At 42.8% G+C, this 16,153-nt stretch overlaps 1 protein-coding gene and 1 long non-coding RNA gene across 3 annotated transcripts in view; one reads left to right on the top strand and one right to left on the bottom strand.

Moving 5' to 3' along the window:
* Nucleotides 1-9,481: 9,481 nt before the first annotated feature.
* On the bottom strand, nucleotides 9,482-12,417 carry LOC117950244. Its single transcript, XR_004657851.1, has 3 exons — nucleotides 12,407-12,417; nucleotides 10,414-10,419; nucleotides 9,482-9,605 (listed from the first exon to the last, which is right to left on the bottom strand). It is a non-coding gene; the product is annotated as an uncharacterized LOC117950244 (long non-coding RNA).
* Nucleotides 12,418-13,714: 1,297 nt separating this feature from the next.
* The window catches only part of ssbp4 (single stranded DNA binding protein 4), an 81,496-nt gene continuing 79,057 nt past the window's right edge, over nucleotides 13,715-16,153 (top strand). For both annotated transcript variants that reach the window (XM_034881076.1, XM_034881077.1), the window contains exon 1: nucleotides 13,715-13,770. In XM_034881076.1, the coding sequence (XP_034736967.1) occupies nucleotides 13,715-13,770 (56 nt within the window). The remainder of the gene's footprint in view (nucleotides 13,771-16,153) is intronic.

Below are 16,153 nucleotides of genomic sequence, written 5' to 3'. Positions count from 1 at the left end.
CCTGAGTAAAGTCCTGTGTTTGTTGACCCATCCACCTTGACCTCCTCTCTACGCAGACTGTGATTAGAAACACATTTGTGATACGTCAGAAACAAACATAATCCAGGACAACAAAGTTTCCCCTCGAAACACAATTGACAATGCAGTACAGTTATATGGCCACGTCATTTTAAGAGACGGGGCAACTCGCAAAGTGATTGCCTAGCGAGCAATCACAGTGTTGTCTGGGGCAGCAATTACTTAAAAAAATAAATAAAATGTGGCAGTATGAAAATGTAATTTATGTGAGGTTCTTACATGAGGTTCTTGTCAAATAAACATAATGTAGGTTGATTTAGGACATTTTTCTGATTTTTCTGTTTGGGGACCGTTCTTTTTTTGACATTTTAAATACACCAAGTATTTTGGTTTAACTTCGAATTTACCTATCACTCCCTGTCGCGTCATTTATTTAGCAGTTTTGATGTTGTCAGTCATGCATGATCACTGCCTCTGGAGTGTGAGCTTCATCATCTAAATTGTTTGTCATGTAATCCTAAAAATGGAAATTGTTGGCCACTGGGTTGCGCACACATTCAGTCAGGATGTCCGTCTACCGTGTGTGTGTGTGTGTGTAAGCGCGTGTGCGCGTGTGCCAGCCATCTGCTCTGGTGTTGAGACGGTTAAAGGCAAACAAAGGACACAATGCAAATCATGTAAATAGCCTTCTTCTTGCCTGTCTCTATGACACAAGTCACTGTTGTCTGCAGTGTGTGTCTGCGTGTGGGTGCCAGTGTACAAGTGTGTGTCTGTGAAAAAAGGGTGTATATGCCAATAAGAAGCCACATGGATATGTAGGTCACGTCAACCTATTTTCTGCCAGGCTTACACCCCCTTCCATGTAACAGAAACACACACACACAAGCACACACACACACACACAGAGAAATACAGTCACAGCAAAACTCAAAATCCCTCCTTACTTCTTAAAACACACGTTTTTAGTTTAAGCCACTTTGAGATAGAGGGAAAATGAGTGAGAGGGACGGTTGCTACATTCCTGACACACACACACACACACACACACACACACACACACACACACACATATACACACACACACACACACACACACACACATACACACAAGCTTTCTAGGATGCTTTTCTCATATAAGCCCCGGTGAGCAACTTGCAGAGCCTCCACCTTAGTGTGGAGCCTGCGGTGGCATTCCTCAGGCATCCCATGGCATTGGCTTGGTTTTGATTTTACTCTTCACAGTGGTGCAGACTGAAACAAAAGCTTTAGTGTGTCATCCCTGCTGCCTTCTTACAGACTTCAAGATTTTTTACAGTGCAATTTAAAGCAGGAGCAGGGTTCATGCAGGAGACAGGCTCCCGTGGGCCTATCTCTGGAGATGTTTAAGTGCAAGCAAAAGAGGGAAGAGATGAGAACCAAACAATACCTCCATCCTACTCTCTTGACATCACAGGCAATTCAGAATTCATCATCCCACTGTGGCTAATTTGGGAGTTTAAAAAATTAGGCAAGTGTCTCCTGATCAATACTTCTGTTTGATTCTGTCTCTCCCCCGCCCTTCCACCATCTCTGTCTGCCAGTCAGCTGGCGTAGGTGTTAAGAATGGCTGTTTACTTTCTGTGTGGTATTATTCATATCAGTGAGCCCTCCGCAGCCCCCACCCTCCTCTGTACACTGACAGGATAACAATCCAGTCTGCCCGCCCACCGCACACCCAGCTAACCCCCCGCACGACACACACCTCCAGCTATCGTGTCAGCCACTGTCCCCTCAGTGACCTCGTCTTTGCATCACACACAGTTTAGCCAAGTTAGTCAAATGTACAAACAGCTGACAAGTCAGCTGGAACAAATCACAGCTGACAACACCTTAGTGTCCCGTCATTGTCTCCATCAACCTGTCACAGTTTTTTTTTTTATAAATACCAATTGTACCACTTGATACTTCCATATTGCTGTAATCGATTTGTTTTGTGTGTTTACTTTCAGGAGTTCAGACAAGACCACACAATCTGAAATGCAGCCAGGAGACTGAGTTGGCTCATCGTGATCAGATAGAAGAAAATACTCAGAGCTAGGCAGTTTTTCTGGAGAAGGCAAAAAAAAAATGCTAGCATTTGAAAATGCAGTCCTCCTCCTGTAGCTCTTGCCTCTCCTTTAAGCTTCTTCCATCCAAAACGCATGCGCACATGCACGTGCGTCATACAGTGACCTGTACATGCACTAGCTGGTATTCGTTTCAACCTTTCCGATTGGGATTGTAATACCAATTCCATTATATAGTGGCAATTCTATTCAAATTACCGTCCTGTTTTTTGGAAACTTGTGGGCCTGTAAAGCCCTTTGAGATGACACTTTTATTTGAGGATCGAGCTAGTCACACAAACATGACATGGAATTAGCTACAGTTGTTAGTCTTTGCCTATGGTTAGCAGAAGGCTAAGCAACATTTTCTCTCTATCTCTGAAACGCTTTGCCGGTGTGCACGTTTTGTTGCATTTATTGTCAGACTCACTTTTAGCTTGCATTTACTGTGTCTGCGTCAGGCGGTGCAACTAAAGCGCAGATCTGCCCATTCATTTTGGATGGGGGTAGTGCATTTAGGCTGCGGGGTGGGTGCTGCAGTGGGGACCCAAAAAACATCACACTAAGGTGGTCAAATAATATAACCGGCGATCTGACTTGTCGGTTTGAGGCGATGTGAGAGTCCCGAACAGCTCCCAAACAGCTCCCGAAGAGCGTGAGAACAGCTGACTTTTTGCCAAAGAACAAAGCCCAGTCCCTCACCTTCTTTTTTGAAATTAAGCTGCCTTTGTGTACGGTCGGAAACGTCGAGATTTATGACAAAATCTGTGAAGCCTACTTGTGCCACATTGGGGGGTTAAGTAACACAACAGGACGTGACACAAATCCCACAACGCAGCACAACCCTGCGGAAAATCAGCGTATGCCCTTTTGTTGGTCTGAAAACGCCCTTAGGCTCTCTTTTGATAAGTCCGTCTTCCTTTTTGTGGTTGCCAATGCTGGAATAGCAACTTGAATAGCAACTTATTCTGCAGGATTTTCTGTCATTGAATCAGGCTTTCAAGTCGCGTGTGTATGTCCATCTGTATTTGTAGAACAGCCAATAGAAACAACCTTTCTTTGAACTGACCTGTGATTGGTCAAAGTCTACCGTCATTGGTTAGATTTTTGAAAGCCTGAAAATAGAGCCAAGAGGAAGTGCAGACCACTTGAATTACAATATGCAAAATACAACTGCCCACTCCAGCTTTAAAGACTATCAAAGTTGCAGGTTTCATTTTCATCTCTGTGTGATTGATAGTTTCTTCAACGAAGAGTTGTGGTGTGAGCTCTGGGAGTGAATGATGTTCATAATGGCAACAGTTCTCTCTGTGAGGGCATAGAGGAGCAGACAAACATCTATCCCTGAGTCCCTGGTGCTACAACCCCCATTACCCGTCTGCTTAAACCCCATCCCCCTCTGGAACACACACACACACACACACACACATTGGCCCTCGGGGTAGTGGGAGGTCACAGTGCTCCGTGCCGCCTGGCAGTGGTGTACAAGGGCGCGTGGGAGACATGCAGCAGAGACAAACTGATGCAGAATGTATGCACGTGCTAGTGAGGGCACGCAAGCTGGCAAGCGTGCTCATGGGCATGTATGGAATGGAGAATTAAAAAATGTGACAGAACGGCTGTGGGGGGAGGGAAATGAGGGGTGGTATTTTGAAGAGAGAGGTTGCTGAATGAATTGTGAGGATGGTAGAAGAAGGAGGAGTGACTTGGCATGGCGTGTTTTTGTGGGTTCCAGCGAGGCGTGTTTTTGGCGTGGTGGCTGCCTTCACGCCGATGATGCAATTTCAACGTCTGCTTGTCAGTTGCAGGCGCTGCCTGTTCCTCTGCCGTTGCCAGGCGGGTCCTTATCAGTGTGTGGGTGCGGGTCCAGCTGAGGGGATCGGGGTACCACAAAGCCTGTTACAGAAACAGCTAGCTGCAACTTTCACTTCTCACTTACTCCGACTGTAGCCCGTCGTCTTCCTCAGCTTTATCATGGTAATTTGACTCTGTTTCTGAGGAAGGCAAAGCCAATATGTGTGGTGGTGGGGAAGTAGAGGATGGTGGGGTGGAGCATGGTGGATAATGGATCGTGGAAGGAGAGAGTGAGCAGGCATTGGATGTAACCACATGTTTCAGTGTGGCTCTGTCGGGTTGGGCCTGGCTGTTTGTGGTTCCCATCTAAAACTAAGCAGGAAGCCGCACTGGAGAAATCCAGAGCAATTCTTCCTCACAGTTATCACCCAGAAATAAAAGGGAATCTACTGGTGAAGACAAATTTACAGACATGTTTGTCTCTGTATTGTATCAGCTGTGATGTATCTGTCACGTAGGAAATTCCTCTGGTGAAAGCCATACCAGTGCTTTCACTGCATCTGGGGTCGTTCACTCTCTAACATACAAAACTTTCACTCACAAAATCCTCCTTTTCTTTCATCTTCTTAACCACACAAGTAACCGTCCCCTCCTCCTTCCTCTGCTGTGTCTGCAGTGTATGATGGGAACACAGCTGTGGAATATGGTCGTCAACATGGCTCTCTCTTTCTGACTCTGTGAGGATAGGGACCCTCGCTCACACGTAGAAAAATGTGTTGCCTTCCTGTGTGCGTGTGTGTGTGTGTGTGTGTGGGCAGGCGTGTGTTCATGCATGTGTGTGTTTATGCTGCGGTGGGGCTGTGCCACTTCCCACAGAAAGAAAACACATGAGAACATTATCACCGCCTCCCTCTGTATTTCTTTCTTTCTCTCCCGCTCTCTCCCTCTGCCACTGCACTTCTCCCCATTCTCGCTCGCCCCCTCCCCTGTCGTCTTCTTTTTCTTAAAGGTACAGGGACAAACTAATCGTGTCGAGAATAGAAGTGGAGTACGAAGAAACAGTTATCAAAACACATGCTGCTCTCAGCACCTGAAGTTTTTGAACAACCACTACCACCACCATCACTATTCCCTGTCATCTTCTTTACGTGTAAGCAATGTACTGTATGCCAAGGCCTGCAATCACTGTGCGATCTTAAAGGTACATTGCATGTCACACTCTGGGAGATGAGTCTAATGGGTTGTTAGTTGCAATCTGTGTCGGAAGGACCGTTCACTATCAATTTTGCAGGCGTGTCACATTTTGCAGGCCGAGACACGCATCAACTCATGTAATCCCTCTGTGCCACTCTCATTTTTTGGTTTTGGTTTTGTTGTAGCAGTTGTCATATTCTGAGAATTTGGCCATATCTTGGCCAACTTTTCTGTTACCGGAGCTCTAAACACCCAGTCAGTGGCCTCACAGTGTGATCTAGGACCACTATTTTGGAATGGGAGATTTTACCACATTCTTTGTTCAACGTCAAGTCTTGTTTGTGACAGCCCGATTTCCCATGGTGGATGTAGAGTCCAAACGCTGTGTACTCCTGCAGAAGCCTAGTTCCATTCAATGAGGCCGCTGCGTTGACACTGCAACACAGAAGGGTCGTCTGGCAAAAAAGTTAAACCTGAGACTAAGTCGGTTAAATTTGTGAACACGTTTTTCAATATTCATAAATCTTTAAAAAAATGCCAGCTGAGAGTTTTGTGGTACGAAGAAAACACAGTAAGGGGTTTAGGTTCAGCAAAGTTACAAAGACAACTTATGACATTATGGCCCTATCTCTCAAGGGTTCACGGTTGGATTGATGGTAAGGTGGCATTAGCACCTGGTAAATCTGAAGTAACGGCATATACAAGTTGAAAGGAAAAAGACAGATCCCTTTTACCCATTACTGCTTTTGTTTTGTCGACTGCAGTTTGTGGAATAGGGTTTTTAAAGTTTGTAATGCCTTTGAACATTTTTACAAGGCGGCCCAGAAAGAAACACATAGGAGATGGATTTTATTATTATTGCTTTCATGTGTGGCTGCAACCTGTATCTGCAGAGGAGGTGCACAAAAGCAACGAGTGCCAAAGCTTTCCTTCTTTCTTTGTCTGTAATTATGGGAGTGCTGAAGAGCACAGTCTTTCTTCATCACAGCAGAGGCCCGCAATAGCCGCTGGGTGTCAGATGTATTATGCAAAGCCGGTTGGGGGGTTGGGGGGTTGGGAGGGTGTTTTTGGAATGGCACAGACGAACTTGGTGACCAAGTGGATTGATGCTAATCAAAACAGACAAACAGACAGGAAGGCAGGCGGACAGACATACCAGCTGGTAGGTAGGCACGTGGACAGACAGAATAGCAGACAGAATAACAGACAGACAGGTTCATATTTAGGATAACAGAGTGCTTGAAGTTATGTAAGCAGGGGCTTACTGCTTCGGAAATGTTTCAGCTCCAGTAGATGTTTATCAAGGCTGTGTTGTGCAGATGGATTTTTCATTTACTGTTACACTTTCCCACATGCTCAGTGTTTCCTTCGGTCTTTGCTGAGATATGTAGTTTTTTGCAATTAAAACATAAACACCTTCAGGCGCAGCATTATTCAGACCTTGCAACAAAACAAAAACCTGTTTGTGGAAGCAGGATTTTGAGTCACTGGTTTCAATTCAGTGACCGAATGACAGCCAAGCGCACATGCTTCACATTAACAGTGGTTAAAAGACCTATTGATTGATGTCTTGTTGCTGTTTCCTGTGTACATTTCATACTTACATGTGAGACAGGATTAGCAAAAATGATTTGGCCATATGAGCATGCTTACCATTGTCTCACAATTTCTGTCACATGCAAACACATGAACTTCCTCCAACCTGTTTACCCAATCAGAGACATAAAGCAGGCTGTTCTCATAAACCATTCATGCACACTGCATAGACCTATGAAGAGTAATGCACTGGAATTGTACATTACATTGCATGTAATCCACGTATTTACACTGACTGCTGATGTATAAAATGTGATACAGGGCTCTCAAGTGGGAGAGTGGAGCCGGAAAAAGTTAAGGGGACAACACAAGATTTTCACTCAGGAAACTGGTGTTTGTGTCCTGGGAGTACAGTGTTTCAACCCAAACCAAATCCTTTTTCTAATCTCTACTAGTTGTTCAGGTACCTAAACTGTTGTTGCCCCATGACACATTTGTGTCATGGGGCTCAATGTCATACAAAACTCAAAGCTCAGAGTCATACAAAACGCTTCAAGAGAATGCATTTCATAAAAACAGTAAAGACACATTTAGCGTAGAACCAGCCCCCCTCGTTCCTATGTCCCAGTGTGTTGTTTGTAACTGTTGGTGAATTTATTTTTTCTGAATATAAAAATCAAAACAAATTTAAAAAACGATTTTACTTTTATAAATCAAGAAAAATGGAAAAATGGACTGAGAGTGAAGAAGAAGCGAAGAGGCGGATCAAGGGGACACAGCGAGTCAAGTCTGACTCATAGGGATTGTAGGGCGGAGGTTTCATTGCTGTCTTGTGTTTGGTTGTTTTGGGGTTGTGTGTTTCTCTTTTTTTTAGTTCAGTAAAGAAACTCCACCACACACACAGACACACACACACACACACACACACACATGCAGGCTCTGGGGACGCCTCCTGAGGCAGGTGCCGAGAAATGGACTAAGAAAGGCCTCCATTTGCTCGACCCTGAATTATTCAACCTGTGATTAATTATAATTTGGCCTGACAAAGGCAGGGGCTGGGGGAATTCCTTTGTTGGTCTGGACTGCAACTTATTGTGTTTTTTCCTTCCCGTGCAGGCTGATGTAGGGGCGGAGCAAAGACCTGACAGAGGTACTGGATGCCTGCACGTCTAACATGGACCCTCACTGCTGGAGCTGTTGCATAACATGATTGTCCTTAAGGACTGTACACTGCAGACTGCTACAGAGCAACCAGACTTCAACACACAATTCAGGGCATAGAAATGTGGTCAGAGATGGCTTAATGGTTCCTGGCTTTGCAACTACATTGCTTGCTTGAGTGAAAGAAAGGCCACCCAAAAGAAAAAAAGACAGAGAAAGAAGCAGGAAAAACTGCACTAGCTTACCTCTATAGGTTCCTCCCAAAATTGCTATGGGTTTGCAAAATGAGCTAATGTTCCCATAGTACTAAACTGCATTCTCAATTGCATTTCAAGGGAAAAGTACATTTTCCAGCTTATGTTTGTTTTAACACTTCCTTGTACCAGAGACAGGCTCACGTTGTGAAACTTTTTGCAGTTTTAAGCATGTGCTTAGCATTCTGAATTGGGACAAAACAACTTGGTTGACCCTCGTTTTGTCCTTGGGTCAAATTTGACCTCTTTTCAGTGAAAAAAAGAAACGATTTGGCACAAAAAATGGGTTGTTGTAAAAAGCGCTGAAAATGTAAACAACAAAAATATCCCAAAACTTTGGCAAAAACATAGAAAAAAGCACCCGCAACATTGAAAAAGTGACAAAAATGTCGGAAAAAGTGATAATAATGTTGAAAAAATGACGTGGAAATCATGATTGACTGGAAGAGAACACAAGGGTTAAGTTAAGGAAAAGATCATGTTTGTTGTTGTTTACAAATATGATGTTTGTCAATTTAAAATGTTCAATCGAAGATGGTCTCAATTTATTGTCAAACTATTGAAGTATAAGAATTGTGCAAATATGTTATTAGAAAGACTACACATTGGCATGGATGACGTCTTACTAAAAAGAAATGTCTGTGTGTATCGAACCATAGATCAAGTGAGCGACTGGTCTTGCTTGTTCTTTTGCTTATCTGCTAAAAACACGTCCCTGGTTAAAACACATCAGGTAAGAGAAGGTTACATGTGTTTTGTAACAGAGCTAAGCTAGCTAGCTAGCGAGCAGGTTGAGCATCAAGTTAGGTGACGTAAATTGTGTAAGACGAGAGATGTAGTTCACTGATTGGTTCACACAAAAGTAAGTGGTCACATGACAAACCTACAGCTAACTGAGACTTTCTTTTGTTGAAAAAGTATCTTTTAAATTGAAAAACATCATATTTGTAATCTATGGTTCAATGCAAACTGGATCAAAACATAATTTTCTTCCCCGTTTAGTAACGTTCATATTTTTTCCGAATTAAGGTCCTGTGAGGTCCACCGCTAGGGGCGTGACTTCGGCTCTCTACTAAGATGCAATTTAGTCTCATTCTGGGAAATGTAGGATCCAGGGTTTTTGGAGCTTGATACTAAGACCCATACTAAGGACTAAATTAGGGCATCTGCTAAGTGATTTTAATCCCTTAAAACAATAAATGTCACTTTTGAGTTCCCAATCTTTATAGAAGTGCAATTCAAAATTACTGGAGAGCCTCTTTAAATAAAAAAAATAAAACACAAAATAATTAATGCATTGGTATTGACCATCTTACACTGCCTTCCCACTGGCAGATAAAATCAGCTCCGATATGGCTTCAAAATGACCGGTCACATGAGACCACATGTGAATGGGTCCGAACCGGGTCCAAACAAGTGAGGGTGCGGAAACACTTCTCGTGTCAGTTGGTCATCCGGATGCGTTCAAAAAATTGAGCTCTTGCGACAGGCTACGGACGGTTCCTATCCAACAATTCCAGGGGAAGTTAGCGTTGCTATGGTAATGATAAACAAATCTGAATTCCTAAATTATAATAAAATAAATAAGGACTTTTTGAAACGATAAGTTGCCATGCACAACACTGCCCTGTTACACTTTGTGTGTGTGTGTGTGTGTGTGTGTGTGCGTGTGCGTGTGCGTGTGTGTATGGATAGATAGATAGATAGATAGATACTGTTAATAACAAAACCAAAAGGGAAGTTTAAACTTCCAGTCACACAGCAACACAATGGTAAAGATAATGAAACACTAGCTACAACATTAGTGTGTAATTATAGAAAGGGGTAAAAGATTGATTATTTTTGGAGTATGAGAAAAGTTCTTCTTCTCAGGGATGGGATGGTTTGGGCTCTTGAATCAAGCTAGGTTATAAGGGAGCATGCTACAGGATCGTAAACGTTAACAATCCCAAGCATGTCCTGCCTTTAGGCCTGGTTAACAAATACCATAAATGTGTCTCACTTTAAGGATCTAGTAGCTAATCATAGATGCTATTGTACAGAGCTGGTCACATTCGGTGATGTGGAGCAACCAGTGTGCCACCTCCCTCCAGCTGCTTTGTAATTGGAGTCGGAGGTGTAAGAGTGCCAGGGAAAGTGGGTTGCCTTAGGTGCACTGGGGTGTCAGAGTTGGAATGAATAATAATAACCAATCCCCTTTTAGCTAACAATCAGCTAAAGATCTCATCAGGACTGTGGCCCTGTGCGAGATGTGAAATGTACAGTAGAAGCTGTGCTCTGACCGAGGGGCGATGCAGAACAGTGAGTATGACTTGGCACTGGAGACTGCTGCTTAGGCTCCCTTCTGTTAACCAATAACGCCCTTGGTTAACTCATTGCTTCTGGATCTGCATTCAAACCGTTCATTTTTTGACTTTTTAATAATTTGAACAACAAAAGATCGTCGCCTTTGCTTCTCAGTAAGCAGATTCAGTAAAGTAGCCTAGACATCAGAGCTGTTTGTGTGCTAGGTTGCCACTCTGACCAGACTGCAATAATGATTATCCATCAGAGTCAAACAACTGGGAAGAAAAAGATGCATAAACTGTGACCTCACTTAGTGATTATCATTAGGCAAACACCCACTGATATGATTAAAAATCAATAAAGGTTTCAGAGAACCATCTTATTTCATTTAAAGGCCCAATCCTCATACCAGTTTGACAGTACTTACACCAGTGATGCAATCCTCATACCAGTTTGACAGCGATGCATGGTCAAAAAATTGGTTTCAAGTGCCTGCTCCTTTTACTGTAAGCATGGGTCAAGGGTTGGCGATTTTTTTTTTTCCTCCGTGTCCAATGACCTGTATAGATGACCCACATCAAGATCCAGGTCTAATCCACAAGTGTGAAATGAGCAGCTTGATGAAGAGGTTTGCAGGGACCAGAAAAGTACCTGAGCCTAACAACCCCATATGTCCTTTTGAAGGAGCTTGAGGTGTATAGGTCAAAAGGTCTTCTCCAAACATATTGTCCCTGTGTTGGGAAATGTGTTATTGCCCTTGTGTAAACAGTCAGCATGTCGTACTGAATCCAGTGTTATGAGAATTCAAAAATGTGTGTACACCCAAATAGACACACATGTCAGGGCAATGCTGGTGAAGACTCGTGTGCACAAGTTCAAAGTGTTAGCAAAAAAATAGCTCATTGCTCATTGATTTATCAATCCAATTTAGGGAGATGAGATGAAAAGAAAATAGATGAAAGTAAGATACATTTTGAGATCAGTCTGAGAAACAGCTGACAGTCAAACACAGCTCAAGGACAAGGTTTCTAGGTACAGCTACAGTCACATCAGTACAGTAGGCACATTGAGCTGTTTGCTGTTGTGTATTAAAATAATTGATATCTACATTATCTGTGTATGGCAGTTCTGGTAAAGTTAGGGTTAGAAAAAAACTGTGGTGATGGCAAATAATTTAAGCAACTAAAACACTTTAAGTTGAAGGTTGAACAGATTACCAGCGTGCTAACTACTTGGTTAAGGCTAGGATGTGGTTAGTCTATATCCACAACGAACCACTTCTGGGATTGTTCCGGTGCTGCCGGAAATTCCGCCGGATGTCACTCTTTTTGGATGTCTGTTTTTGGTGTCCCATTAACTTCTGCTTTTAGTTGTGTTGGAATTTTAATTGTCAAATTCATGCCCTATTCCGATGATACAAGGCACAACACATCTAACAAGACACTTAGGGATATCCTTTTATAAACAATCACCATCTGAGTTTTTTCCTGTTTCCGTTTCCTCCACAGCAAAGTGAAGGAGGATCTGGCTAGTCCACACAGCATTCTGGGATGGGAAAACATGCTTTGGTTTATTGGCATTTCTTTAAACCAACTACAATTGTCATGGGCGGTGCCAAGCACCGGACACAAAGACGTTGCCTCTGCAAAATAAGCTTCGGGAAGGAACTTGTTTTGGTGGAACATGTATCCTATGTTCAAAAGTTGTGTTTGTCGTGCAACAGAGAACTGTGATTAGCCAGAAAGACCAGCTGTCCGGGTTAACCCTGCCGAGCTCTGAGGAGCATAGTCCTCATAAATCAATTTATTTATCGAGTTTAGAATGACAACACAAAAAAAGAGGAAGATGACAGACCTCTGACCGAAGTGAGGGACTTGCAGCTGAATTTCCGTCGACACCAGAACAAACACGGAACTGAAACATTGTCAATACAGACTACCCGTGCATTTGTGGGCATCGGAAAACCCCAGTGAAAACCTCATCATTCATGTCACTTCATGTGGGAATCTGGGGAAACTGGGGCTACAGTACATTTTGCTAACCGAGTTTCCAAGTTGGTGACGCCCTATTTTAGCTTACGTTAGCTAGCATGTCAAATGGGTCAGTCTTTCAACGGCTCGGGGGCTAGTAAATCAACACAGGAGAATGGAAAGGCGTAGGCTACTCAACTAAGCAGATAGCTATCTGATACAACTATGAAATAGAGATAGAAACCCATTCCTGACCTGGCTCTGTTGTGCCAGTTCACGGCTCCATCTCTACCTCGATGAGTGATCCCACAAAAAAGCACATTTTTTCAATTTCATATTGTGTCTTCAGTAAAATGCATGGAGATGCCTTGATTTATTTATTTAAATAGTGAATAAACTCGTGAAACAGAAGTATCGTCATGTGACCCATTGATTTCAACAATGTAACTGTATTCTAAAAAACAACTAATTAAACTGTAACTGTAACGGAATACAGTTACCCACAATTTGTATTTTGAATACGTAACACCGGTACATGTATTCAGTTACTCCCCAACACTGGTGGCAGTAATGCAACAAGTTGTTATGCCAAACGCCAATATAACAGAAAATAAGAACAAGCATTCTGACCATGTGGACGGAAAAACAAGGTAATCACAGGGGCGGTCCCTGATATTCCCAGCTGAAATGAACGGATCATTACATAATTAGATTTCTTGATAATGTGCAGTAATTCATTTGTGATCATGACGAAACAATATTATTACATCAAAACCACATCACAATATGGAAAATAATACCTTCCACAGTCTGTGCAAATATGCTAAAAATTTGAGTAGGCTGCTAGTGTTCTCACTGGTGTAAGTCAAAATCTCAAAATCAAATTGGAGTCAAAGTCCTAGAATTTCTTTTTAGGGGGGAACATAGGCTACGGACCATTGCCCGCCTCCCAAAAGGAGCTGGCTGTAGTCATTTAGTGCAAATAACCTGTACCCGGCATGCCTTTCCCCATCTTCCCCACTTCTCTGCTCATGTTTCTGAGGTCAGTAAACAAGAAGTGTGTGTTTCCCTTTAAGGAGCCCCCACCGTTTGCACAGCGGAGGGAGGAGGAGCAGGCCTGCGGAACAGCGGCTGAAGAGGGGGAAAAAAAATCCAACGGAGGACGGTTTCAAGTCCCCCCAACAGAAACTGTGCCTGATTTGTGGCCAATGTTGGAGATGTAAAAAAAAAAAAAAAAAAAAATGAAGAGAAAGAGAGGGAGGGAGAGGAGAGAGAAGGAGGAGGGGGAGGAGGAGGAGGAGGAGGAGAAGGGGGGGAGGAAAAACACTAAAGGGGTAGCTATGGAGATGGAGCGTTTTCCTGGCTGCTTTCTTTGACAGGTGTTGAGTGGGGCAAAAGTCTTAAAACAGAATCCAGCATGTACGCCAAAGGTAAAGGAGCTGTCGTCCCTTCCGATAGCCAAGCGAGAGAAAAGTAAGTGAATTATGCGCTATATGTAAGACTTTACCTGCTTATCAAGCAGGCGAGGGGGGCAGAGGAGGGGATTCCAACTTTCTAAACTCGGTACTGTAATTTAAAAGGAGTGGAGGCTACTGTAGTAAAGTGCGCTCCTCCGTGCGGTTTCCCCCTCCCTCCGACCACCTTAGAGGTGCGTCTCTTAAACTTTTTATTTTTTTTTAAATTTTACCTCTCGTTTTGCACGGGATATTTAGGCTACTAATATTGTGTGTCCGTGCAAAGCGCACACACTTCTTCCTCTGTAAGTTGGTGGAAGCTTTTGGAGAGCAACAATGTAGGCTCATAATGTTATTCTAGGCTACAGCACGCGTCTGCAGCATTACAAGAAGAAGAAGAAGTCTTTAAAACATGCTTCTGTAGAGGGTAGTCTAGGAGCTCGTCCCTGTGCGGACAGGAGGCTGCTCATCTTGGAAACTTTTGGAGATGAAGCTGCCGGATGGTTGAATTGTGTTGTGTTTTAGAGATAGAAACCGGCAGCTTGCTCATGCTGTTAGCTGTGTTTTCACATTTAAAGCCGGGCGCAATCAAATCTGGCGATGAAGGGAAAAGTTTTGTCCCATTCAGCAGCCATACAGCGGTGGTAAACTTTTTTTTAGCATCCGATTACACGTAGGAGAGTCATGCTGCCACGAGCATTAAGCTGTTAATATTACAGAGGCATACTATATTATTATTAGCCTATATAAAACAAGACCTGTCGGGGAATGTATTATCGCATGTAATTCCCAATAGTTTTTGTGTCTGGGAATATTGCAAAAATCACTGTTGTGTGTGTGTGTGTGTGTGTGTGTTTAAAAGTCTGTTCAATTCCATCATGCTTGTTGCTAGATTTTGTGTTAAATGTGTTTTTTCTTCACATAAAAGCACATTTGTCAACGCATGCATGGATTAGTGCATTTGTTTAAAAGATGAAAAGCCAACTTTTAAATGTCACTGTCCCCAGACTGAAGGCTGCACTGGTGCTCATGCTTGCTTTATTCCGACGCTGCTACTATGTGTCTGTATGTGGCCATTCAAAAATGTGGACCTTCTCTGCATCCCAGCCTTTAGATCGGTGTAGTCTTTTATCACCATTAGCTATTTTTAAGCACTAAACAGTCTGAGGTTAGAGGAGTGAGTGGAGATCCCTGCTGGGATGCAATTGTAATCTAAAATCACTGTCAAGTCCTGAGAGGCTGCTGTTACACAGCACATCATACATCTGTAATAGAAACAAAATTTCTTTAGAGACTTGTATTTTTTTTTGATCCATTGCATGTCACATTCAATTGATTAAGCTTTCTAGAGATGTGGCTCGCTTATGTGCTTAGTGTAAGCTTCCTGGAATACCACTTTGTGCACTTCTAGTGCCACGAGCGTTTAATTTCACTCTGAATTCGCATCAGATTATTGGAAAATTGAGCAGCTCTGTGTGTGTGTTTGTGTCTGTGTTGGGGTGAAAGAGTGAATCCTAAACGGAAACAGTCCCATGTGGTTTGAGGAACAGCAGGCAGAGTGACCTTTGAACCAGCATATGATGCTTTAATATTGCATATGAACCATCAGCAGACGTTAAACTGCTTCTACACCTGTTTGTGTGCCTTAGCTCCGTTGCTTTATTTACAGTACATCGGAAGCAGTGGATGATATCAATGCTGTGTTTTTTTAGACTGTTTTTAGTTGCACTTGCTTGTTCAGGGAGCGTGGATGATGTTCCACGTGTTATTGGGAGTGAAATCAGTGCAGAGGCAGCATGTATTTCAAATGATAGTGTAGGAGGAAGATTAATAATTTAACTCATAAGAAAAACAGGCCTTTTGGGAGCTGGAAATGATGAATGTTTCTGTGTTAAGGCTGCTTGTGAATAACAAAATCCTGAATGCATTTGTTTGTGTGTGTGTGTGTTTGTTTGCATTTATTTTATGTACTGTATATCAGTAACTTCACTGTAAATATATTCTTTAAACACATATTTAGTTTAGTACAAAAAGTCTGTGTGTGTGTGTGTGTGTACCAGGCCTATAGGTATTGTCCAGACATAATGGACTATGGTTGCCCTCTTCCCTCACCTGTCTTGTCACCCTAACCTGCCCCGCAGGGCCAACACATGTTTCCCTGTTAATGTGAAGCTCACAACAGCTGCCTCAATGCATCACTGAATTAGCTCATATTCATATTTACATATTCATATGGCTCTTTACATATTCAGATACTAAAAAGAGGGCGGCCCCGGATGGACGTTTGATTAAAGCAGACTCATTTATACAGTATGACTGAGGATCACAGCTGCAGCTGTTGCTGAGGGGATTGATTATTAAGTACACAGTATGTACTTACTTAATTAAATGAACTATATATA

This window comes from Etheostoma cragini, chromosome 9, assembly GCF_013103735.1.
Source record: "Etheostoma cragini isolate CJK2018 chromosome 9, CSU_Ecrag_1.0, whole genome shotgun sequence".
Classification (NCBI taxonomy): Eukaryota; Metazoa; Chordata; class Actinopteri; order Perciformes; family Percidae; genus Etheostoma; species Etheostoma cragini.
Note: the sequence above shows the minus strand (reverse complement) of the source record. Positions and strands in the feature narration are given on the sequence as shown.